This window comes from Takifugu flavidus, chromosome 1 (assembly GCF_003711565.1).
Source record: "Takifugu flavidus isolate HTHZ2018 chromosome 1, ASM371156v2, whole genome shotgun sequence".
Lineage (NCBI taxonomy): Eukaryota > Metazoa > Chordata > Actinopteri > Tetraodontiformes > Tetraodontidae > Takifugu > Takifugu flavidus.
In genome coordinates, this window is record NC_079520.1 from 9,579,211 (window position 1) to 9,602,182 (window position 22,972).

A 22,972-nucleotide genomic window follows, 5' to 3' on the forward strand; every position below is an offset into this window, starting at 1 on the left:
TACTCTATGATACAAGACTTTACTTGGCATTCAGTCAACAACAGTTTCAAATGGCCTAACCCGAATGAATAATGAAAGTTGATATTTGCTATTGCGAAAGGACTTGCATACAAGTTGTGCTTTGCCAAGATAGTTCAAAACATTAATCATTCATCATAAAAAGTAATAAAACAGACCCCAGAAGAGCCTCACAAGTCAACAGCTGACATGAACAAAAACGAACATGTTGCGTATCCGGTCCTCGCCCAGCAGGGGGTGCTGCTGTTCCCAGTAAAGGGTGCAGCGGTGACTTTCGGGAAAAAGTTGTGCAACCAGTAAAACCACCATTGCCGCGTCGGTGGAGAAGTTAAAAAAACAGTCATTTTAGGTTTACCGGAACTCTCCTCTGCACTTTCATACCGACAGGAAAACTGCTGGACCGACGGCGGGCCGCTCCGAACCTTCAGACCTGACTTGAATGCAGGCGGTATGTACAGAATGTTTCCAGCGCTGAAGACTGCTGGATGCCCCTCACATGGCTGCTGAATGTCATCCATGTGATTATATGGAATGCTTATGCTACACGCAGAGGATGCAAAATCGTACAGTAATTACCAACTTATAGTTTTCAATCGCTAAGTAAATACGCACTTCGACGTAGTTATAGTGACTTTGTGAGTTTCCGCTGATTTGAAAACCGTTTTTGAAAGCTGCCTGGATTGCATTATGACTTAAAACACTATTCACATTGCTGAAATATCCTAATCTGACGCATAATCAAGAACCGTGAACGTGTTGATTTATAGGTTTGTTATCATCTGACCACGACTGTAGCTGTGCTCGGTGGTGCTCGGGGCGTGATTTACTGTTGTCTCCAAAGACCAGGACCAGAATGACCCTGACCTTTGCAGTACTGGGACAATAGTGTGGGCTGCTCCGCTGAGTGGATTGCTGTGAGGCTAAGTGTAACATGAATTCAAGGAAATTAGCAGAAAGCATTGGCTCCCCTATGTGACAATGGAGGCATTCCCTGCTGGGAAGGATAGCAAACCCAATGAAGGCCTAGGTAACAGCCTTTTAAAAGCTGCAATTGCTCTGCTATAAATGGGGGCTAAAAAAAACGGACAATAACAGGGCAACAATTTCCTGTAATAATGGGATAATTTCTTTACAAGACACTTTTATGCTGTCAGGGACAAACAAAGGGATATAATAAATCTGTGTGCACTCCAGCTTGGAAGCCATTTGTGGAGCGGATGGAAAAAGTGGCTGGAGCAGAGAATTTAGATTTTCTCTGCTTGCAGCCTTACATGCACAGGAGAACCCAGGAGAACATAGAATGTTAAAGTAGCAGCAGGCGTACAAAGCCCATGCCCAGGACCGGAAACGTGTGGCGTCTGAGACAGGAGATGGTCCGTGCACCATAGATGCAGAGCAGAGGTGTCACTCTGACACCAGTGTGTTCCAGAGCGAGGCCGCATGCAGCGGCAGTAGCTTTGTTTCACGTCGCTGAATGAATCAGACTTCCCTCCTTCCTTCCTCCCAAGGAGTCGGTGCCGAGTGCCATTATGAGATGTTGTCGCCAAGCGCCTCCTTCGTGCAAATCAAGTTTGATGACATCCTCTTCCACGAGAACTGCGGCGACGGCAGCTTCGGAAGCGTGTACCGAGCCAGATGGATCTCCCAGGACAAAGAGGTGGCAGTGAAAAAACTGCTCAAGATTGAAAACGAGGTAGGAGTCGTAATTGCCCGGGACTTTCATGTCCTTTTTTAATTGTCTGTAGAGTAATCACTTTAATTGCCCCCCCATTTAGAGGGATGCGGTGACTTCTGGGCCCGTCACTCATCACACTCTCCCATTCTTTCATTCTTTTCTGTAAGAGAAACATCATTGTAAGGAGAAAGAATGTGGTTTGAGTTGTTGAAACCCTTTTCAAAGCTTGGGTTCATTGTCTTCACACACAAAAAAAAATCTTTAATGGAATTACATTACACTTGTTGGCCTGCGATAGGAAACTCAGAAAATTGTCTTTCACAAGAGTGTGAGAGACCGCAGGTCTATTCAGCTTCACTCAAGTGTTGGGGAGACGTAATACTTTCATACTAGAGCAATTGTTCCTTTAATTATAGTGTTTGGTTACAATGAAATGAGCTGGATATGTCAGCTTCTCTCTGTATGCATTCAAATGATCCTCATGTTATATTAATCCGTGCTGTATTTACACATGCTCCAGTGTTTGTGTCAGGATGGACATGGCATATCACACCACATGCCAAAAACCTGACTTCTTTTCTGAATATTGACTTGATATTAAGTCCATTTAATAGAATTTGACGGTTAAGTAGAAAGCATAAACATCACATACTGTATACTGGGACCAGTTGTTGCTCTCCAGCCCCAGTTCTGTCTTGTCCTGGAGCCTGTCATCACCCTTTTATTGGATCTGACTTGGATCTATTCATCCCACAATTAGTTTTTTTAGACAATTCTTGTCCTAAAAACGACTTGATGTCTTTTCCTGTTACCAGTCACGTGGGCAGGTACATGGGCAGAAAGCAGCGGCACAAGTTAGCGCTCACATCCTGGATATGTCATTCCTGTTTTATGTCATTCGTCTTGATATCAGTAAATTTGGGAGACGCTTTGCTTTGTTATCGTCTAACCGCCACTGTTTTGCCCTTGTGTGTCGCCCGCTCAGGCTGAAATCCTCAGCGTCCTCAGCCACCGTAACATCATCCAGTTTTACGGCGCCGTTGTCGAGGCTCCCAACTATGGAATCGTTACTGGTAAGAGGATGTTGCTGTTTCACCCGTCTCACTGTCGGCTGCTGTCTGATGGCGGTTTCACCTCAGAAATGGCGGCGGGTGAATCAGTTTGCACCATTCGCAATTTGTTTTAGCGGTGAATGGAGCTGAGGTTTCTATGGAAAAGTGAATGTCAGAGGATTCGGGAAGGAAAGCATTGTCGCAGTAGTTGTGTTTGCATGCAGGCGGGGAAAGAATAAAGCCCCTGTATAGGAGCACAGGGCCCCCCGATGCCTCTGTGCAAATTTCCACTGGTTATGAGTTGACCGGTGGAGATTTTAGATTAAACACATTTTCTTCTTTGTGCGTGATGATCTGTGGTAGCGGCTACGAGGATTTCCGTCAGACAGATCAGCAAAAGTGAAAGTTCAGAGCTGCGGTTAGAGTGTGTAACACATTGGCTGTCTGCAGATTAAAGTCTGAAGTTCCTTAGGGAGGAGTTCAGTGGTTTATGAAGGGGGTGACATAGAGGAGGCCAGCTAACATCCTGTTGTCACTCATCAGCAGCGGGCTGTGAAGGCACGCAGGTGGTTTTTAGGCCATCGGTTGATTAAATGTTGCAACCAGGAAGGGTGCTGCTATTTTGCTGTTTTCTTGTCCAATCGGGGGTTTTTTGAGAATTTGCATCATCCCACTGCTCAAAAGTGTGCGATTTGAACAGAATGGAGGTTATGGGACATTAATTGGAACTCATGTCAAGGAACAGAAAAGAAAATATGCATGCAGTGCGCCAAGAGACGCTCGTGTTTGGCACAAACATTTTTATAATTTCACTTTGGTTAAATTTCAATCACAGTCCTGAAATTAAAACTAGTTTCTGGTAGTGAGAAACCACTGTCGTTGTCTGAAGATGATCTTTGAATGCTGATTCATGCCATGACGAAGCCACAACTTTCACAATATGGCCACTAATCCTACTGGGGCTTTCCCAGTTTTACACTCACGCTGCAGCAATAAAGCAAAAATGCAGAAATCATTGACAGCAGCTCAGGAGCCTCCGGTCCCCATCTCGCTCAGACGGTTCACACAGAAGCAGTCGGACGCTGGAGTCGTCCCCTTCTCTGTTTATCAAAGCAGAATCAAATTAAAATGGCACAGAAAGAGGTTTATGACCATTGTCGGGTCCACTCTCATCAGCTCTGTTGACAGAGAGCACAGCACCAGCCTGAGCTGGTTCCTCCATCTTACAGAAGCTCTATGCTAACACGAAGCTAATGAGCTCAGCGTTGTCACTGTTAGTTCAGCGGAAACTTACCTGCAGATCCACGTTTAACTCTTCGTTCGTTTATTTCTGCATGGCCTAAATTAAAACTCTTTCAAGAAAATGAATGTGCAGCCTGCAGCCACAAGGTGCTGAATTATTTACGGAATGTAACAGAATGGGTCAGGGTTCACAGGGTGCACGAGGAGGCGCGTCGTTATCTGAAGAGAAATAGAGAAAATCTGTGTAAATCCTCTGAGCCAGTAATAAAACTGGTTTCATTTATGCTTTTTAATTAGACCGCTTCCTCGGTGCCACTGTGTGTTTACACGACTGTGTCGGGTTATTGCAGATAAACAGAGGGTCCGTGTTAATATGGCAGCTGTAATTATGGTCTGTTTGTCCACCATGCAAAGTTTTACCTGACAGCAACCAGTCTGGAGATAGCAGGAATGTTCCTTTTCAGCTGTTCAACCTGATTTCACAGTGTTTGAAAACCTTTGGGGGGGGGGTTGTTAAGACCTCAGTCTCAGTTATGGCAATTCTGTAAACTACCAAGCTGCTGAGTTTAATCCCTGTGGGACATCGACCACCACTGACCATCAGTCCTCTGACTCTTCCCCACATGTAGAGTACGCCAGCGGTGGGTCGCTGTACGACTACCTGTCCAGTGCTGAGAGCGAGCGGATGGACATGGGACAGATCATGACGTGGGCTGCAGAGATTGCCAGAGGTAAAAATTAAACTGAAACATGAACAGCAAAGTCAAATTTAATCTCAGTCACACTAAATAATGTTATTCCTTACTAGCAGCAAAGGACTGCATGAAATAAGATTAAAAAAAAAACACAAGTAAAAATTATGGGAATAAATGTAAGCAATGCAATATTTACACATTCAACATACAACTTTCAGTCCCACAGTTGATGGCACCAGTTGCAGCGCGGAATATTTAAATACTGATATTACAGAGGACTGTAGAAAGTCTAAATATTGAACCTGCAGCATTTATTGCAGATGATGTGGGTTTCACATGGAAGTGAAAGTCTCTAAAAACATGGTGAGTTAAGAGAAACGTTTAATATCAGCAACTGTTTCATGTTGGCTCTGTGTTCTTGCTGCAGGAATGCATTACTTACATTCAGAGGCCCCCGTTAAAGTCATCCACCGCGATTTAAAATCCAGGAACGGTAACGTGTTTAATCTCCAGCGCTGTCATTATGATTAACGCACATTTTTGAGTCTTTATATTTTCTGTCTTCCAGTTGTGGTGACTGCAGACAAAGTCCTGAAGGTGGGTTTATAGTTTATACATGACATGCACACAGTAGGACTTGTGTGTGTGTGTGTGGTGTGTGTGTGTGTGTGTGTGTGGTTTACTTCACCAATTTAAAGGAAACTGAGTGTTTAGCTGCAGTGAGTGAACACAAGAGGGCAGTGACTTACTGAGCATGACTAGAAGCCACTGACGGCCTCCCCAGGGTCTTCATGGAGAAGCTTCTGTTTTATTATGTCTTTTCTGCAGGTTTCTTAATAGTCTTTTTAATTGATTCTGTTATTGATGCCTCAGATCTGTGATTTTGGGGCATCTAAGTTCCTGACACACACGACACACATGTCGCTGGTGGGCACTTTTCCGTGGATGGCTCCGGAGGTGATCCAGAGCTTGCCTGTGTCTGAAACGTGTGACACCTTCTCCTTCGGTGTGGTGAGTAATATTTACAACTCTAACAACACCGGTGTAAGCTCTTAGATTTAATCATCTCAAAAGGAGCAGACATATGCAGCATTCTCTGTTAGAGATAGTGTAGATTTGGTATTTTTGTTACCTGCTTGTTTCTTCTGGATGGTCCTGTAACTTAAAAAAAAAAAAAAATCTGTTTTCCAATCATTTGAGTACCGTAGTTTTACGACAGAATCCTGGCTGAGACTGCATTTCCTACAACAAATTAGATCAAGTAGAGAACTAATGCTGAAAACATTATAATAGAAAGTCTGCAGTGTGAAAAATGATTGAAATTGTAATTAAGTTGTCACCTTCAGACCGTTCCTGAGGTGATTTCTGTAGTTAATATCTATACACATGCTAACAGACGGAGCTGTGAGGTTGCAAAATGCCTCTTTGCCTTCACCTTTTCATAATTGTAGCATGCAATTTTCTGACATCTGACACCAAGAGAAAACACCTAATTACCTGTGGAGTGCAGTTATTCTGCAGGAGACATGAGTGCACCCTTTACTTGTTGCTGGAAATCTAAAGTTACCCTCCTTGCATGTCACAGCTGGTCTCCCAGAAAGACACAGAGATGGTGACAGATATCCACTATAAATGGATCAGATATTTTTGTGTTAATGACATGGTTCTTGCATGTGTACGTGTTTGAATACTTATTTGTTGCCTTGGTCTTGACTTGCAGGTTCTTTGGGAGATGCTCACCAGTGAGATACCCTTCAAAGGCCTGGAGGGTTTACAGGTGGCCTGGCTTGTGGTGGAGAAAAATGAGGTACAGTTTTAGATGTTTACACACAGTCTGGGAATCATGATAATAATCAGCAGGAATCTAGAGATTCTTACCTCCCCATCTAATACTCTGATGGTTCCTCTGATGCCATCGGTGCAGATGCGACCTGTCAGGGCATCAGGTGCGTCCTGAGCCTGATGGCTGTAGTTTTGATCAGTTTCACGATGGAATTATTCAGTTAAAGGGACAACTGTCCGGCATTCTGCATGACTCTCTATGACAGCAGAAACAAGCAAACCATGAATGAATAGACTCACTGCTCTTCTTGTGTGCGTTGCTAAAACTAAACAGCCAGTCACTGTGCAGGCTGTTTGATTAAAAGGATCCTAACCTTCCAAAATGTCATTGCTCTGCAGCTCCCAAATAAACCAGGTGGTGGTAAAGGTTCACTTGCACCACAGATCAAACTGGTTTCTTTATGAGCATGTGTTTTTTAGGTCTGGGTAAAAAGGATCAAACACACTTTTGTGGACCAGAATGTGTGATATCCAGCCATTGAGCGAATACTGGCAGGTTTCTCATCAGACAATTTGGGTCCGTATATTTTTTCCCTGGATGGAAATCAGACACTGATGCCTTTTTTACTGAAGAATGTTTGATAAATTCTCACTGGCAAAGGGAAAGAGGAACGATTAGGGATTGTTGTGATGTGACTAACTTAGCTGCTAGTGTACCAACAAAGAGTAGGAATCACTTTGTGCCCAAACAGCTTTGCAAAACTGAGTAGTTGTTTCATGCCGTTCGCTGTGAAATGTCACTTTAACCCAGCAGCTTGTCCTTGTCTGGGTGTCTCTCAGAGGTTAACCATCCCGAGTGGCTGTCCTGCCAGTTTTGCTGAACTCATGAGAAGCTGCTGGGCATCGGAGCCAAAAGTGAGCAGAGCCTTTAAGTTCAGTCTGTCCGCCGATGTCTGTTTGGCTGTAGTGACACCAGTTTGTGTTGTGATGCAGGAAAGGCCAATGTTCAAGCAGATCCTCGCCACTTTGGAGTCCATGTCAAAAGACAGCCAACTTCCTCAACAGTGTAACTCCTTCCTGCACAACAAGGCTGAATGGAGGTAATGAGAAACGTATTCGCAACTCTTTTCAACTAATATACTGTCTCAGCCTAAGGAAACTTGCGACTGTTTTCAAAGAATGATGTGGAAATGTAGCTGATGGGTGCCATGAAACAGCAAAAGACTTGAGATCATGCATATAGATCTTTAATAATTACACTGATCACTACATAAAGGCTTGAAAACCTCTAAAGAATCATCCATCTGGATATACTTCCTCTCTTTACCCATAAGGCCCTAAAAATAATCACCATCTTTTTCAAGTAGAAGTGCTTAATTGGGTTGTATGAGCAGCTGGAGGTTTGGTGATGTTCAGCACAGCCTGAGTCTCAGCTGTGACTTTATTCTCCGTCTGCCTCTCTCTGGGGTTTGTCTGCGCTCAGAGGGTTTTTTTTCCCTCAGAAGTCTGGCTGGTGCCATCGTGTCCATCTGCAGGTGGAACGGGTCAGGCTTAATCCCGGTGCCGCTGGACTGTGTGCAGTTCAATAAGACACCGTTTTCAGGTTTGATGACTTGAGCCGGCCTGGAGTCGATGATGATGATGATAATGATGATAAGAAGCAGCAGTGAAACCGTTCTCCCCAGCTGACACAGTGGATGACTGTGGAGACACCGCTCTTCTTTCACCCTCCACATGCATTATTCTGCCAGTTCAATGACCAGTCTGAACAAGACCTGGAGCTGGAAGCAGTTATAGGATGAATCTCCGCTTTGTTCTGCCTACAGCCTGTCAGACAAACAAGTACCAGGCACTGCCTCGCCGTTGTGATGCAGGACCGCGAAAAGGAAGCACAGAAATGATGCTTCAGTCAGTGCACGAGGCGCGCGTACCTTCTCTAACGGGATCCTCGGCGTCATGTGCCAAACGCAGTTGGAGCTTTTACAAACACTAACGACAAAAATGTGCTGTGAGCAAGCAGAGGTGGATATGGTGCAAGGCTGTGAAAAAATGTGAAAGTTTGTAGGTGCGTCCCTGCAGGTTCATGCAGATCAGGCCAGGAAACAACAACAGTATCAGGAAGCTGGCATGAGTTTAGTCACATCATTCACTTCTGTTAAATGAAACCCTTTGGAAATGTCAATATATAGTTATAGGCAAGAGTGTGTTGATCTAGGATCTAGATTCTAGCATGATGGAGTGTACAGTTAAGGCTTTTAAATGTGTGCTGCACAGCTGGGACTCCATTGACCTTCATTATCTACAGATATTTTGTCTAAATATTGTGTCTTCAGAGACACGGCAGCTTTGTGACGCATCGAGCCATCCCCATGCATCCTGTTGATTATTGTCAAACAAACTCAGATTAATTTACATGGTGCTGGAAAAAAAAGCATCTGCATAGTGAGAATCATGTTTATAATGATTGTTTATTTTGTCAGAGACCAGATAGCGTGCAATAATCAGGAACCTTCTCTTAGTGCGTGTATTGAAACTGCTATCAGTCAAAATAAAATACTATCAGCAAATAAATTTACCACCAGCTCACCAGTCAATGTTTAGGTTAAAGGGCAGCGGTGGTGATGATGGAGAACATGGTTTCCATGTCACCCAGTGCAAGTGGTACTTGTATCAGTCTTACAGCTGATCAAATAATATTTTATACTGTGGAAGATTATTACACAAGTTACATAATTAAGATACAGAACACAACAAATGTGTCCTGTCTGATTATGTCCCAAGTGTGATGATGACAAAGAGCTGTAGATTTAAATTGGTTGTGTGTGTTGCAACAGTGAAATCGAAGAATTCTGCCAAACACTTGACAACAGGAAACACTGAGGAGAAAGGAGGATGTTTGAGTTGAGCGAAGATGGGTGTTCCCACATAGCTGCTTTGTTTATGCCGATGCTTCCACGCACCGCCAGAGCTCAGCATTGTTAACCACAACACACTGTGCAGCGCCCCCTGGTGGGGACAACACCCTTCTATGAACGATACCCATTGAGCCGGGGCTGAGCTGCTGATATTTAAGATATTCCATTGTCAGTTTATCAAAGTGAGTGTTGGTTAGTCATCACAAACGGTGGCAGCAAAATGTCATTCACACAAAAATGTATTTTAATCAGCTGTCACTGAACAGTCAGATCATGTAAATACAGAGGTGGGTCCCCCAACATGGGGGCTTTGATGTTGCTCGATAGCAGACTCAGATTTACGAAGAGACTTCAAGATATATAATCAGTGGAAAAAATTGCTCCTCCACTATAATCTGCTGTATAAAAACTCGATTTCATTGCCAGTTTCTAAATATACGTACGACAACAAACATCTTGACTGGAAATACTTGTGTTTTCAGTTCTGGAAAAATCCAATTTGTTCCCTGGCAGCCGCCATAGGTTCTCCAACACCCTTGAAGATGGAGGGAGTTGAGGACAAGTGTTTTCACCACCAGATGCCATCAGATCTGAAATAGTGGCCAACTGTTGGGCAACGCAATCTTCTAAAACAAAACGGCTGCAAATCTACTGCATACAAAACAATGCTGATATGAATAAACTGGTCTTTACAAATGCTTTCTCACTTCCCAGCAGCGATGGATGTTATAATGAATTTAAGATTTCTGCTTTATTAGGAAGACAAAAAACAGGATGTGATTAAAGGTCCAGATGTCCATTTTGTACATTTATTTGAAAAAGAATCTCTTCTCTGCTGCTGTTTTCTTCAGGTGTGAGATTGAAGCCACACTTGAGAGACTGAAAAAGCTGGAGAGAGACCTGAGTACCAAAGAGCAGGAGCTGAAGGAGAGAGAGCAGCGTCTAAAGATGTGGGAGCGGAAGCTCATCGAACAGTCCAGCAGCCCAGTGAGTTCTTATTAGTCCCTCTTCACCTTGACCCACCCTTCTCTCTCGGTACAGTCAAGTGCTCGCAGCGCCTCGCGTTTACGCCGCCGTTCATAGGTGTTTCCTACAACCCCGTTAGAAGGATGGACCTCTTCTGAATTGGGTATAAAAAGTGTGGAATGGGAAGTGAAAGGAGGAATGAGAAGAACACAAGAGCGCTGCGGGTCAATGCGTGTCACTGGTAGCAGCTCGTTTATTTGAAGTACATTTGCATTCAGAGTTTTATTAAGACCTTAATGTTTCCTGCCTTTTCCTTCTTGTTTTTTATTTCCCGTATCCCAGTTTGAGTTAAAAATATCCTTCCTGTTCTTAATCATTTAGATTTGACTGACTCCTTTGTCTTTTACCCATCATTCCCGTCAGCTGTGGCAAAAACTGCAATGAGTCTCAGAGTGAAATGAAAGACGTCACCTCAGCTGGCGTCCACTGTGAAAGGCTTTGTGGACATGTGTCCTTCAGCCTTGGTTGTCCTCAGGGCTGTATGTTAACATGCAGAATAGGCAGAATCCTTCACTGTTGAGCCTTGGACATGAACTCCACACGATCTGGGTCTGGATGCCTCAGCTATGCAGTGTCTGTGTTCATCTCGCATAGATCTTCTTTATCCCTGGAATCTGATCAAGCTTTTTTTTCCAGAATTCACTCAGAAATGTCTGATAGGAAGTCTAAAATCTTTTGTAGCCTTCCACCTCTGGATAAATGAATGTCACTTACTGTATGCCTAATGTGCCAGATGTACTGTATGGTACCATGCTGTGAAGAAAAGAGCCACGTGAACCAATTGCTTAGAGAAGGCCAGGCTTTTATGATGAAGTGACATTTTGCTGACATTAAGATTGTCCAATTTGTTCTGGATGTGGTGGAGTGCAGTTGTTGATGGGCAGTCTCTTAGCGGAATGAGAAAGTACATGATTTTTCTTCTGACTGAGCAGGTTTAAAACAGCGGGAAAGGGACTTTGGCGTGTGCGTGTCAGCTCCATTCTCTCGTTTTACCCTTTTCTTTTTGAGACCTTTGAGCCCAAAAGCCTCAGTATTCACCAAATGTCTTTCATTATAATGAAATTCTCTAACAGACACATCTTTCCCAAAGTATCACACAATGTTAATGAATATTAGCCTTAAGCCCACTTAGTGCTCTACAAAGGAAATCATGTAAGCATTAGTGTTCAGGGAGGTGCTATGCATCATCTGGGAGAAGGACATGCTTCCCTGATCATAGGCCGTTAAATTGTCCCTTTGCTTGTTATCATCAGTCTCATGAGGATTTAATCCTCTATGTTCTTGTGTTGCTGCTTATTAGCTCCCAGCCACCAGTTGTTTCCATTTCAGATGTTTTCTGTATTTAGTTACCCTGAAAATGATCACCCTCATGCCAGAGTAGAGACAAGCCACCAGTGACATTTCTGGGAAAAATCCGCACGTTTAGACCATCGTAACATAAAATGTTTTACTTTTCCGGTGCTTCCATATAAAATCAGATATGTGCCTCATGTTTATGGCAAATTATTTCCTCCATCCTTTTAACATTTAAAAAATTCAGCAGATGGCGGCGGCAGATGTTTTATGAGAGCGTGTTTTCTTTCTTTCTCTCTAATCTTAAGTGCGTGGCTGCTGTTGATGTCAGTACGCTTCCTACTTTTAGTCCACATGGGGGCAGAGTTGTGTAAAGTAAACAATCAGAAATCTTTGTCTCCGTCGGAGCGCACGCCACTCACACCAAACTTTTCCCCAAAGCGTTTTCACTCACAACTTTGTCAAGAGCACGTGGATCTGAAGAAGAGCTGCATGGAAGCACTGGAGAGAGACTGAAAAGTGAGGTTGAGCCGCTCCGGGGAGAGTTTGCTGGCACGTTGCTCAATCTGTCGACTTCTGAACGGCAGCACTGGAGGAGGCGGAAAATGCTGCGGGGCTGAGTGTCTTTATGAGGCAGCGGGCGGCGCCGCAATGTATGGCAGCGGCTGTCTATTGAAAGTGGCATTGAGTTGATAATCTGAGCTGTTATCAGACATCGTGGGAAGAAGACGGTGAATGAGGAGCGCTCATTCATCAAGTCATCTTTCCTTCAATTTTCCATTGCATTATTTCTGTCATTACACACCAGTCTCGTGATCACAATGATGAAATCTTTATTTTGGCTGGCAAGTTTCTGCCTGATTACATTTAATGAGTGGCAAATGATTTATCATTCAAATGGATCACATTAGATCAGTCACGTGGACATTCTGGTTTGATATAGACCATTAGAGACAAACTGTCTTAATCACACAGCACAGCAACCAGAAAAGTAATTGGCTTAGAAAGACCTCCAGTAAATGGCTGTTTTACATTTTATTAACATTTTCTTAAAGAGTTCCTGTATGGTTTTTATGCAGTAAACACAGTACAGATACTGTTTGATAGATCCAGCACACTCGTTTTTGTTCTTAATTCTTTTCTTTTTTTGCCCAGTTAGAATATATTTCTATCTTGCAAATGGAAATCTTTGTGTTTCCTCTTTGGGATCTGTCCTAACTAAACAATAAACCTTTGTTTTTGTCTGTATTTAACCTCTGTATTGTCATTTGTGCCCAGCTGCTGCCCACCCATGACATCTACACATGGACAGAGGAGCATGTGGTCAGTATCCTCACACACAGCCCTTAGTCTTACATAGATTTCACATTTTGCTCTTGAAAATAATATAGTATGAATTATTCCCTTCAGTATTTCTGGATGCAACAAATATTTGGTGCAGGTATGATTTCCTTTTTTTTTTCTTTCATTTGCCTCTGTATATGTACTTGATGTGATATTTGGCTGTGTTCTACTCTGTCTCAGAGCAGGGCCCCTGCGGCATGCAGGTTTACGCCGATCTGTTCAAAGAGAATCACATCACCGGAAAGAGGTTACTGTTGCTCACAGAGAGCGACATGCGCGACATGGGGGTCAAGTCCAAAGGCCACGTCATGCATCTTAAGGCAATTATAACTGTCTGTAATCCACATCTGATGTGCACTCAGCAGGTTTATAGTCAGTCTTGTGTTTTGTCTCCTGTAGGGTGAAATTGAGAAACTGACTCATGACTATCTCAGCCTGGTCCATTTCCCTCCCCTGCTGAAGGTCTGATGGTTCTTCTTCTTGCTTTTTGAGTGTTTCTGTACTTACGTTTGAAAAATCACAATTATATCTATTTACTTTCCCCAGGAGGAACTGGAAAAGCAAGTGGAGATGAGTAAAACCATTAAATTGGAACTGGTGTTTGGGTACCACTGGAAACCAGGAACAGGGAAAGATGTAGGTTCAGTGCGAGAAACGAGCTCTGACAGCTTCATTTTAAAAACATTAACAGGTGTTTGTGATATCCACTTTGTTTGGGGGCTCTTGTGAATTGTTAGCTTCTTTGCTGCTAACGATGGGGAGCATGTTGTTCTGCTGCTGAAGCGGTTTGTTCAGAGGAATCACAATGATGGCATACTCTGACCATTGAAGGCATCAGTAGGCATGCATAAAACCAGACAAATAAACATCTCTTTCTCAGCCTTGCACCATATCCACCTCTGCTTGCTCACAGCTCTTTGTTAGGCTCTCAAACTGAGGAGAAAGGGTGGCTCTTAACTTGCTGTTTGAATTTAATCAAAAATAGCCCATTTAGCCAGAAGTCATTTTCTTTTTAAAAGGCAAACGTTATTTAATCTTTCAGCTGTTCATTGTCCCATCATAAATAGTCCTCTTTCAGTGTGTTCGGCAGGGCTGAAACGAGCCTGCTAATTGCCTCCCATTTCTTCTGACATGTGGTGGTTTAGTGGGTAGAAAACACAGCAGGGAGAAGGAAACAGGAGGCTGAGAAAATGAGAGCTAATTATTTTTCCCTGCCTGGTGTCAGGTTCCGTGTCAGCCTTGTTTTTACAAACTGGAAGGTTTTTTGCACTAAATAAAACAAACCCACACTGCACTTTTTTTCCCCTTCACCCCTCTTTGCTGGCGATGTCATAGAAGCAGCTGCACTTCTCAAAGACAAAATGAGGGCCCGCGATTGTGCGGCCACCATCTGACAGCCACTGAGGGTCCCCTACTAATGAGGATATCACCGTGCAGCCAAGTGAAAGGTGCTGAATTATGTATGAGTTGTCATTAGACGCACTCGGGTCCTCGGCATCATTACCAGACATTGTTTCTGCTGGAGTGATTAGACTAGAACGGACCTGGAAGCCCCAGTGCGGCCGTCCAGTAGCGACACTGGGCCAGCACAGGGGCACTCGCTGTGTATCTGAGCCAGAGGCTCGCTGAATTCTTCCCCTTTGAGCCGTTTCCAGCCCCTGGAGACAATGCAGGAGAGGGCGAAAGGCTGCTTAGACGAGTGTGTTAGTGCCACTCCTCTGATGTCTTCCTCTGTGATCGCTACACAATGGTTTGGCCTGTGCCATGAACCCTGTGTGGTTAAGCAGTGACCTGTAGTTTCATGGCTGGCTTTAGGGATTTACCATTACAGCTTTGTCAGCATTCAGTATGCAGCAGAGGAGCACTGGGGAATTGCTCAGATTTGTGCCTCCTAGTGAGGATTTCATGTGCCGTGCAGCAGAAAAGACTTTCACCTTTAACCGCAGAAAATTCACCAGATTGCCGCTCCAAGACATGATGGAAACCACATATACGGACGAAATTCAGAAACACATTCAAGTGTGTGTAAAATGGGTGTCACGCGATTTTGGTTTCTCGTCTTCCAACTGATTTATTGCCCAAACCTGAGACTTTTGTGACCAACTGCGACCATCTACCTCTAGGTTGTGCTGTTGGTTTATATACACAAGAACGGCCGCGTTGTCCACAGACAATGCAGCCGTAGCAACTTTCCAACAATCTTACCTTTTCCGACCGGCCTTCTCTCACCAGCCACTGTTTCCTTTCAAGGACTGCAAGTGGAAAATGTACATCGAACTTGACGGGGACGATGTCGCCGTCACCTACATCAAAGATGTCGTCTTTAACACCAACCGTGCTGACATGGAAACGCTGCGCATGGCAAAGGTATTCGAAATGTCTTTGATTTTCTATCCTAAAGTTCATATTATTGATGAGCTTATGTCGCCGCATTGCAGCCGCCCTTTGTGATGGAGAAATGGATCACTGGCATACAGCCGAACCAGCGGGTGGACTACACTGTCAATTATGAGGTGCATGATATCAGCCACTGGATGTTGGAGTTTTGGTTACATGAAATATACTCACATTGTCCTTGTTGCTTCACTTCATACGCTAGAATGATGTCAAATTGCCAAAGTCTACCAGACACAGTTGTCCAATGACGTGGAGTCTCATTGGTGGACAGAACGAGATCAAGACAGTGGAGCTGGTCATTGAAACCACACCAGCAAAAATCGACTGTAACCCAAAAGACAAAGATAATTTCAGTTAGTCCACATTTATTTATTTATTCAAACATGTAGCAATGATGTTTGATGTGCTTATAATTTAATCTATTGCTTTTCCTAGATATCGACCCCATATGGATGTGCAAGGTTAGACAAAGACAGACGATCTCCCAGAAATCCCAAGAATCCCCCTCCGCTCTGACGGCCTTCACGAGCTCTGATGCCCGCACCTTGCCACAGTTCCTGTCTGCCCATGAAAGACAGGAATTTTCCTACGCTGCTGCTGTCCGTCGCTCACCGAACCGCAGCCATTTGACCCCCTGGGGTGACTCGCGCAGCTCCTCGCCAACCGCCAGCCTGTCAGCCAAACTTTCCCCACTTCATCTGGGGTCAAAGGGCAGCAGCCCTTCCAGCACTACATCAGAGAGCACCTTAGAAAGGGACAGAGAGCGCCCCCAGAGCGCCGGAGTGGTACAGGACTATGGTAGAAATCGCTACATTGGAAATTTCTCAAATTTTGGTAGGGGGCAGGGCAGGGGCCAGGCATCTGCCACTTCTAGGGGCAACTATTTTAATAATAAAACCAGCAAAGCTGTACGACAGCCAGGAAGGCCACGGTCCAACAGTTACAGTGTCACGCCACAGAACCACCCCACTATGATACCTGGTATATTGTCTGTGACAGAAAACCCCAGTGGAGAAAAAAATGGGCCCAAAGCCAGTGATGGGGGGTGGATCAAAGTGGAGCGACAGAAGAGATTAGCGCGTCAGGACAATAAACAAGTCAGAGGTCGGCAGAGGAGAGGGAGCAGGGGGGGGCGTGGAGCTGGTGGAAGAACGGGGGCTCACACATGAACTGAAACACTTCTCAGAGAAACTGCAGGATTTTATTTTCTCACCGAATGATACTAGAAGTGTTTAAAAGAGAATCACATTTATGCCTTTTTTTACACGTGACGGCAAGTCTTTTAATTAAACAAAAAAATGCTCCGGCTAATAAAATAAGCCCTGAATGTTCCACATTTTAATTACTATCATAAAGTTGTATGATATATAATCAACGTCAGTGTTCTCTTTTGTCTTCAGTGTGTAAGTCAACCCTTTTTTATAGTCAATATTATATTTAATTACTATTACTTTACTTACATACTCTTTTTTTTTTTTTTTTTTTTTTAAAAAGCACTTAAAGTGTTTACTGTTGTAAAAACAAGAATCCTTTTTAAGGTCAACAAGCTTTATTAATGCTCCCTTTTGCATCTACAGTACTGAAGATATATTCATATATTTTTAAAAAAGAAAAATTAATGTAGTTTTATTTTGCTACTTTGTTCACATTGTAAAAGAGGATTATCCTGACATACAAGAGGACAGATTTATTTTTATCCTGTGATGTTATTTAGCCAGTACATGACCGAAACATCCATCATCAAACCCCCAAGTTTCTTTCATTTTGCAGATCCATTGTATGCAAATACGGTAATTTCTGATGTGTGTTTCCAAAGAGGGCCTTAACTTTTTGTGAGAATAATTGAATGTTGGTCTACAACACTGTTTGGGACCATAATGTCTTAATGAAGTGCACAGATTGGATTTTACTATCAGCAAGTGATCAAGTGTTACTGGTCAGAGTTGGTCTTCAATCAACCTGAGATCTGTATGAAGAGCTGTGAATTTTGAACTACCGGGTGTGGGATTATCGGTTTTGTTATGTTGCTTATCTGTCAAAATCTCTGTATGCAAAGGAAACAATGTCAATCAGCTTTATTGTGGGATAAAACAGAGTGTATTTATTTAACAATAAATATTATTTATGCTTTAATTCAATGTCCAACTGTCATGGTCAAACACGTGTCATTTCAATACTTTGAGGGAGTAATTTTATAACCTATTTTATCTCAGAATCTAGTGTGTGTAGAGACCATTCTGTTGCCTTTTGAAGCTTGTTACCACTTGCCTTTTTTTAAAATAACCTGTTTATCTTCCGATGTAGCAAATGTAAAGTGCAGCTAAAGTATACTTTACTTATAATTGATTTATAACAAACTTCCTGTAAATGTGGGCTGTTTACATAGCTGGAAAGAATTCAAGTTTTTACCCGCCTTGTATGCAAATGAGCAGTGAAAAGATCGCGCCACAGAAAAGTTCCTGAAAGTACCACAGATCAGGTTTCCAAAATAGCATAAATCAAACACTCATCAGAATTTGAATTTTCGGACAAGTATTTTACATAATCCACAGTATCTATTGTTTGATATTTTGCCATTTTAAGAATGCTCTAATGTTCTAATTTCAAAGTGTTGACATTACATTATACGCGGCGTTCAGGACTTCGCGCTGGCGCGGGAAATGAACGCGGTGTGTGCTGCGTGCTGCTGCAGAACCCGCATTTTGGACTACAAGACCTCTGCATTCTGGTGCTGTTGTTCTAGTTATCTGGAACTTCTTTAAACCAACGAGAATCATGCCATCAACCCGCTCCATGGTAAGAAACCACTAAATTTTAAATTAGAGCGTTAAAATTAGCCTTACTGTATTTTGTTCAGGTTCTAACCCTGGTTATATCGCCATTTACCGTTGTAATTACTTCTGTTTAGTAAGCAATAAAATGTGCTGTCCATGTTAACGCTTAATGTAACACTGTAACCAACTGAGCAAACAATATATATAGATAATAATATCTGAGCCATAGTATAAAAACACGCAGTATCCAAAAAGTGCATCCGACTGGGCCTTTCAAAGAAGGCGTGGCGCACAACTTATTTCGAAAAAACAATCAAGAATCGACAATTTTTAAAACCCAGTTTAATCAAATTGGATTATGAACTATGTAAATAAAGCTGTTATAACTTTTACAATTTTAATTCAATTTTAATGTAATAGATGACCCTGTATCTGCAGCACATCTCTAAATTGGCCAAATCTTATTCACAGAAACTGCTGGTCCAGCCTCCATCTACCAGGATGGGTTTGAGGAGCTTTCGCAACTCCTCGCTCATACCCATGGAAACCTCCTCTTCATCTGATGACAGCTGTGATAGCTTTGGCTCTGACGGAGGCTTTGCAAACACGGTAAATGACAGGCACAATGGTTCTTATAGACTGTAGTAGAGCACGTTGGCACAACCTGCAACTGTGGCTTCCTGTGTCTGTTTAGAAGAACAGTTCAAGACATACAAGGAGGACACCAGAGAAGCCAAGAGCGTTTCAGGAAGAGGAGGATGATGCATGCAGCAGGCTGGAGGAGAGTGTGATCAACAAGCAAATGAAATCCATGGTAAGAAACCCAATGGACACATAATGGACATTTACTGATTATGTGAATATCAGAAAATCATGAAAATCTGTTTATTTTTGTTTCAGAAAGTAAACTGTGGGCCTACTAGGCGTGGTCGAAGGACCACAGGGCTCAAGGTCGCCATGACTTTCCCAGCTAAGAAGACGGGCAAGAGACCAGCATCGGAACCCCTTCCTCAGAATAAAGTACAGGACTCTGAGGAAGAGGAAGAGGAGAACTTCATAGTAAAAAGAGCTCTGAATATCAAAGAGAACAAAGAAATGGTACTATTTCCTGTTTCCTGCTGTATCATTGCTGTTGGAGCGGAACCTTGACAGCAGACAGATTCTGACATTTATTTAACTCTTTATGTTTTAGCTTGCAAAGCTTATGGCAGAGCTGAACAAAGTCCCTGGACTCTTCCCCAGACGAATGGCGGTGTCTGCATCCACCACGGTACCTTTGATGCAAAAGTACAGTTTGTTTTTTGCTGCACGTGTGCTGTAGATCCATAATAACTGGTACCATATCAACAGCCACGCCAGACACCTCGGCAGTCCACGGGAGCCCGCAGGAGGACCTCGCCACGTTCCTCCCGGCCTCACACACGGTCCCGCACCCTGGTGGAGGGACCCCCCAGCCCAACTCCAGAGGAAGAGCCTGAGGACAAGTTCAGCCTGGTCCGCAAAAGCCGCTACTATGAGGAATATGATGAGCCAGTAAGTCACATGATTAAAAGCATTGGCTCAGTTCATAGCTTCAGTCAATGTGTGTGCTCATAAGCAGCAATTCGTTTTTCTTTTCAGCAGCGCCGCCGTTCCTTCAGCGGTGCCAGATCTATTCCCCATGTAGTGCGACCTGTGGATGACATCACACAAACAGAGCTGCAGAACATCTGCAACAACGTGCGCGAGAAAGTGTACAACAGCTCAACAGTGAGTCTCTTTCAATCCTAAAAAGGCACGCGCCACTAACTTCTGACTAATAGCCTTTTTTGAATGGATCTTCAGGGAACCACTTGCCACCAGTGCCGCCAGAAGACGACTGACACCAAGACCAACTGTCGTAACCCGGAGTGCGTTGGGGTTCGGGGTCAGTTCTGCGGCCCCTGTCTCCGCAACCGTTACGGAGAGGAGGTCCAAGACGCTCTGCTGAATCCGGTAACTGTTAGGATAGCGCTGTAGTTGGAGGTAGTTTGTGCGTTTGTGTGCCGATCCAAGCTGACGTGACCCGTTTCCCCCACCAGGAGTGGCGGTGCCCACCCTGCAGGGGCATCTGCAACTGCAGCTTCTGCCGGGCCCGAGACGGCCGATGTGCTACGGGAGTCCTGGTCTACCTGGCCAAATATCACGGTTATGACAACGTGCACGCCTACTTGAACAAGTGCGTTTGTATTGATGAGCTCTAATTTTTGTGTATTTGTTTTTGTTTCTAACGCTGAGGTTCTTTATTGCAGCCTGAAAAAGGAGCTGGAAGAAAGTGCCAATTAAGGAGAAGAGAGATCCAGATCCTGGATGTGACTGACCCATCCTTCTTTCATTCCATGCACGCACATCGTTTTGGGGGTTTTGGACATTATGTTGTTTATTGTTCTGTTTGTGGCGTTTGACTGTCTTTAAATCAGCGTCTGATTTGTGGAGTAGGCTCAAAGGTTCCATTTTGGTTCCACTGGTGTTTTCAGACGGGAACACTGACCCCACGATCAATTTCAACTTCTTTAACCTTAAATTGTCATAAACCTCGTTCAGTCAAACAATTACTCTAAACACTCCCATAGCTGCGAATCCTTAACTATCCAGCCTGCTGCGACGGTTTGGTCTGGTGTAGATCAACTGCTGTGTTTTACATTGTTTTAAATGTGTATATATATTCTGCAGAGCTTACTTTACCATTAAGGCGCCCTCTTTGACTTTGATAAATGTCTCCAGTTCAGATTTAATGTGTGGTTTATACATTTCCTAAAAGTGTAAACAATGAAACATTGTAATGTTGAAACGAGCTGCATGCTAATGTGGAAGTGCAGGTAGGAAGGGCATTTACTGAGGTCCACTGCCCCTCCCTTGTAAAGTGAGAGGAACTGTGTGATATACTACAGCGCCTGGTTAAATATCCTTCATTAGATAACTGCCACTAATGGTCTGGAAACAATTAGCACACTGTAATGGGAATTTCATACCTGTAAATCATCTTATCCTGTTAAGGCACATTCCCGCTCTGCTCTGGTCTCTTTGGCTCATTTTCCACTGGGCACTTTTAAGCAGGAACGGCTGAAGGTGCCACTAAAGTGGCAATAGAGTTATGAGCTGCGTTTTCTGTTGAGAATGAAATGATGTGAAATCAGCCTTTTGTCACTTACCTTTGAAATGGGCTGTATTTGACCTGCACGGGAGACACCGGTTTCAAATAAATGGCGGCCATTTCACAAAGGTGACATCACAGTTGTGTAGCTAGAAGCCTGCTTTGTCTTTGTACAGTCAACTGCTCTCAATAAAGTTTCAATCAAAGCAATGTTTAAACTTCACCTGAACTAAAACAAGTAGAACAAAATGGAGGCTGAAATGCAAATGCTTACATGTGACTGCAAGAAAAATCCTCTCGCTTATAATTGGGACTAACATTTACCATCGTGTGTGTCAATAAGCGTTAATAACCCTAACCCTAAAACAAAAAGGATAAAAGGTAATTAGAAGCTGATATCAGAGTCCATTACTACCCGTTTAAATCAATTGAGTGGGTTGGCTGTATGTCTTCAGGGGTTTGCTCTCCTCTGTTCCACCCTCGCTGCTTTGCTTCCACCATTTGTACACAACAATGTGGAGCCGAAGATAGCCAGCGCCGGCCATTATCAGTCAGTGCATGCAGAACATTTAATAGGATGTGGTGATGTAACTGCTGCCATATAAAACCAGTTAATGAGCAGATGTGCTGCAGGATGAACCAGACCCTCCATGATGGGTGCGTGATTCAGCAGTCGGGCCGTTTCAGATACTCGCGCTCATACTCGGGCTGTAATGGGAGGAGGTGTGTGTTCCGTTGACAGTTACGCCCCAATCTGCATTATTGCATCTCCAGTTACATATTTGCGTCCAGGAAAAATGAAGGATTACTCTTGTTCAGGTCTGATGCTGTAAGAACCTGCCGGCCCATTAAACGCTCCATTTTTCTGTCACTAAGAGAAACTTGGATGTTTGGAGTAGGAGCTAGTTGTTTCCAGCAGAGAATAATGGCCTCAGACTTCCATTCTAGTTTCTTCACACTCACCGTGAGAGGTCAGTCTCAAAAAGCTGAAAGGGATGGAGTCAAGAACTTCCAAAACACACAGGGTCACCCTGACTGCAGCTTCAGTCAATCAGCACTGCTGAAATCCAGATATTTGGTGCAGAAACTCCCAGGATGCAACATCAGGTGTGAAGAACAAGATCAGCTTTGATTCTGATTAAACAGTCAATACATCAGCCTGTACTGGCAGTCTGGGAAAGGTATCCTTTGTGTGTGTGTGTGTGTGGTGTGTGTGTGTGTGTGTGTGTGGTGGGGGGGTCTGGGAAAAACCAAAGTGGTCTCAGATCAAATCAATGAAGTGCAAAATGTTGGGAGTGAAAATATTTAGATTAATGTCATCAAATCACAGATTGGCCTCATGAGGTGTCAGGTTGTAATAGGAATGAAAAGGCCACACACACACACACACACACCACACACACACACACACACACACACACACACACACACACACACACACACAATATTCTAACAAATCAATTTACAAAATTATTAGTACAACTTTTCCTCTGAACTAATAAATACAGAGATCAGAAATATTTATTTTTTGGGGGGGGGGGTCCTTTTAAAGCAATTTTTTGCAAACTATTATTATTCTAATAAAGATGCACTTGAAAATACTAGTCCTGTATTAAATACCAATGATCATCCACTCTGGGGTGATGA

At 43.5% G+C, this 22,972-nt stretch overlaps 2 protein-coding genes and 1 long non-coding RNA gene across 5 annotated transcripts; 2 read left to right on the forward strand and 1 right to left on the reverse strand.

Annotated features, from left to right (window-relative positions):
* Nucleotides 1–278: 278 nt before the first annotated feature.
* map3k20a (mitogen-activated protein kinase kinase kinase 20a) lies at nucleotides 279–17,572 on the forward strand. 2 transcript variants are annotated; one of them, XM_057034544.1, is made up of 20 exons: nucleotides 279–466; nucleotides 1,527–1,711; nucleotides 2,679–2,766; nucleotides 4,617–4,718; nucleotides 5,110–5,175; nucleotides 5,251–5,279; nucleotides 5,556–5,693; nucleotides 6,403–6,489; nucleotides 7,305–7,379; nucleotides 7,458–7,564; nucleotides 10,231–10,366; nucleotides 12,977–13,021; nucleotides 13,109–13,139; nucleotides 13,223–13,362; nucleotides 13,442–13,504; nucleotides 13,589–13,678; nucleotides 15,275–15,409; nucleotides 15,481–15,555; nucleotides 15,642–15,792; nucleotides 15,875–17,572. In XM_057034544.1, the coding sequence occupies exons 2-20, from the start codon at nucleotides 1,553–1,555 to the stop codon at nucleotides 16,606–16,608; spliced, it is 2,451 nt and encodes an 816-aa protein (XP_056890524.1). In that variant the 5' UTR covers nucleotides 279–466; nucleotides 1,527–1,552; the 3' UTR covers nucleotides 16,609–17,572. The 2 variants fall into 2 exon arrangements, with proteins under 2 accessions (XP_056890524.1, XP_056890534.1); XM_057034554.1 differs by having other exon boundaries at nucleotides 15,293–15,409.
* Nucleotides 17,573–18,075: 503 nt separating this feature from the next.
* cdca7a (cell division cycle associated 7a) lies at nucleotides 18,076–21,535 on the forward strand. Of its 2 annotated transcripts, none has more exons than XM_057034569.1 (10): nucleotides 18,076–18,235; nucleotides 18,685–18,822; nucleotides 18,908–19,027; nucleotides 19,114–19,311; nucleotides 19,406–19,483; nucleotides 19,564–19,746; nucleotides 19,834–19,962; nucleotides 20,038–20,187; nucleotides 20,274–20,410; nucleotides 20,484–21,535. In XM_057034569.1, the coding sequence occupies exons 1-10, from the start codon at nucleotides 18,215–18,217 to the stop codon at nucleotides 20,515–20,517; spliced, it is 1,188 nt and encodes a 395-aa protein (XP_056890549.1). In that variant the 5' UTR covers nucleotides 18,076–18,214; the 3' UTR covers nucleotides 20,518–21,535. The 2 variants fall into 2 exon arrangements, with proteins under 2 accessions (XP_056890549.1, XP_056890560.1); XM_057034580.1 differs by having other exon boundaries at nucleotides 19,837–19,962.
* Nucleotides 18,537–20,141, reverse strand: LOC130526734 (uncharacterized). The gene is made up of 2 exons (XR_008950841.1): nucleotides 20,003–20,141; nucleotides 18,537–19,885 (listed from the first exon to the last, which is right to left on the reverse strand). It is a non-coding gene; the product is annotated as an uncharacterized LOC130526734 (long non-coding RNA).
* Nucleotides 21,536–22,972: the final 1,437 nt, after the last annotated feature.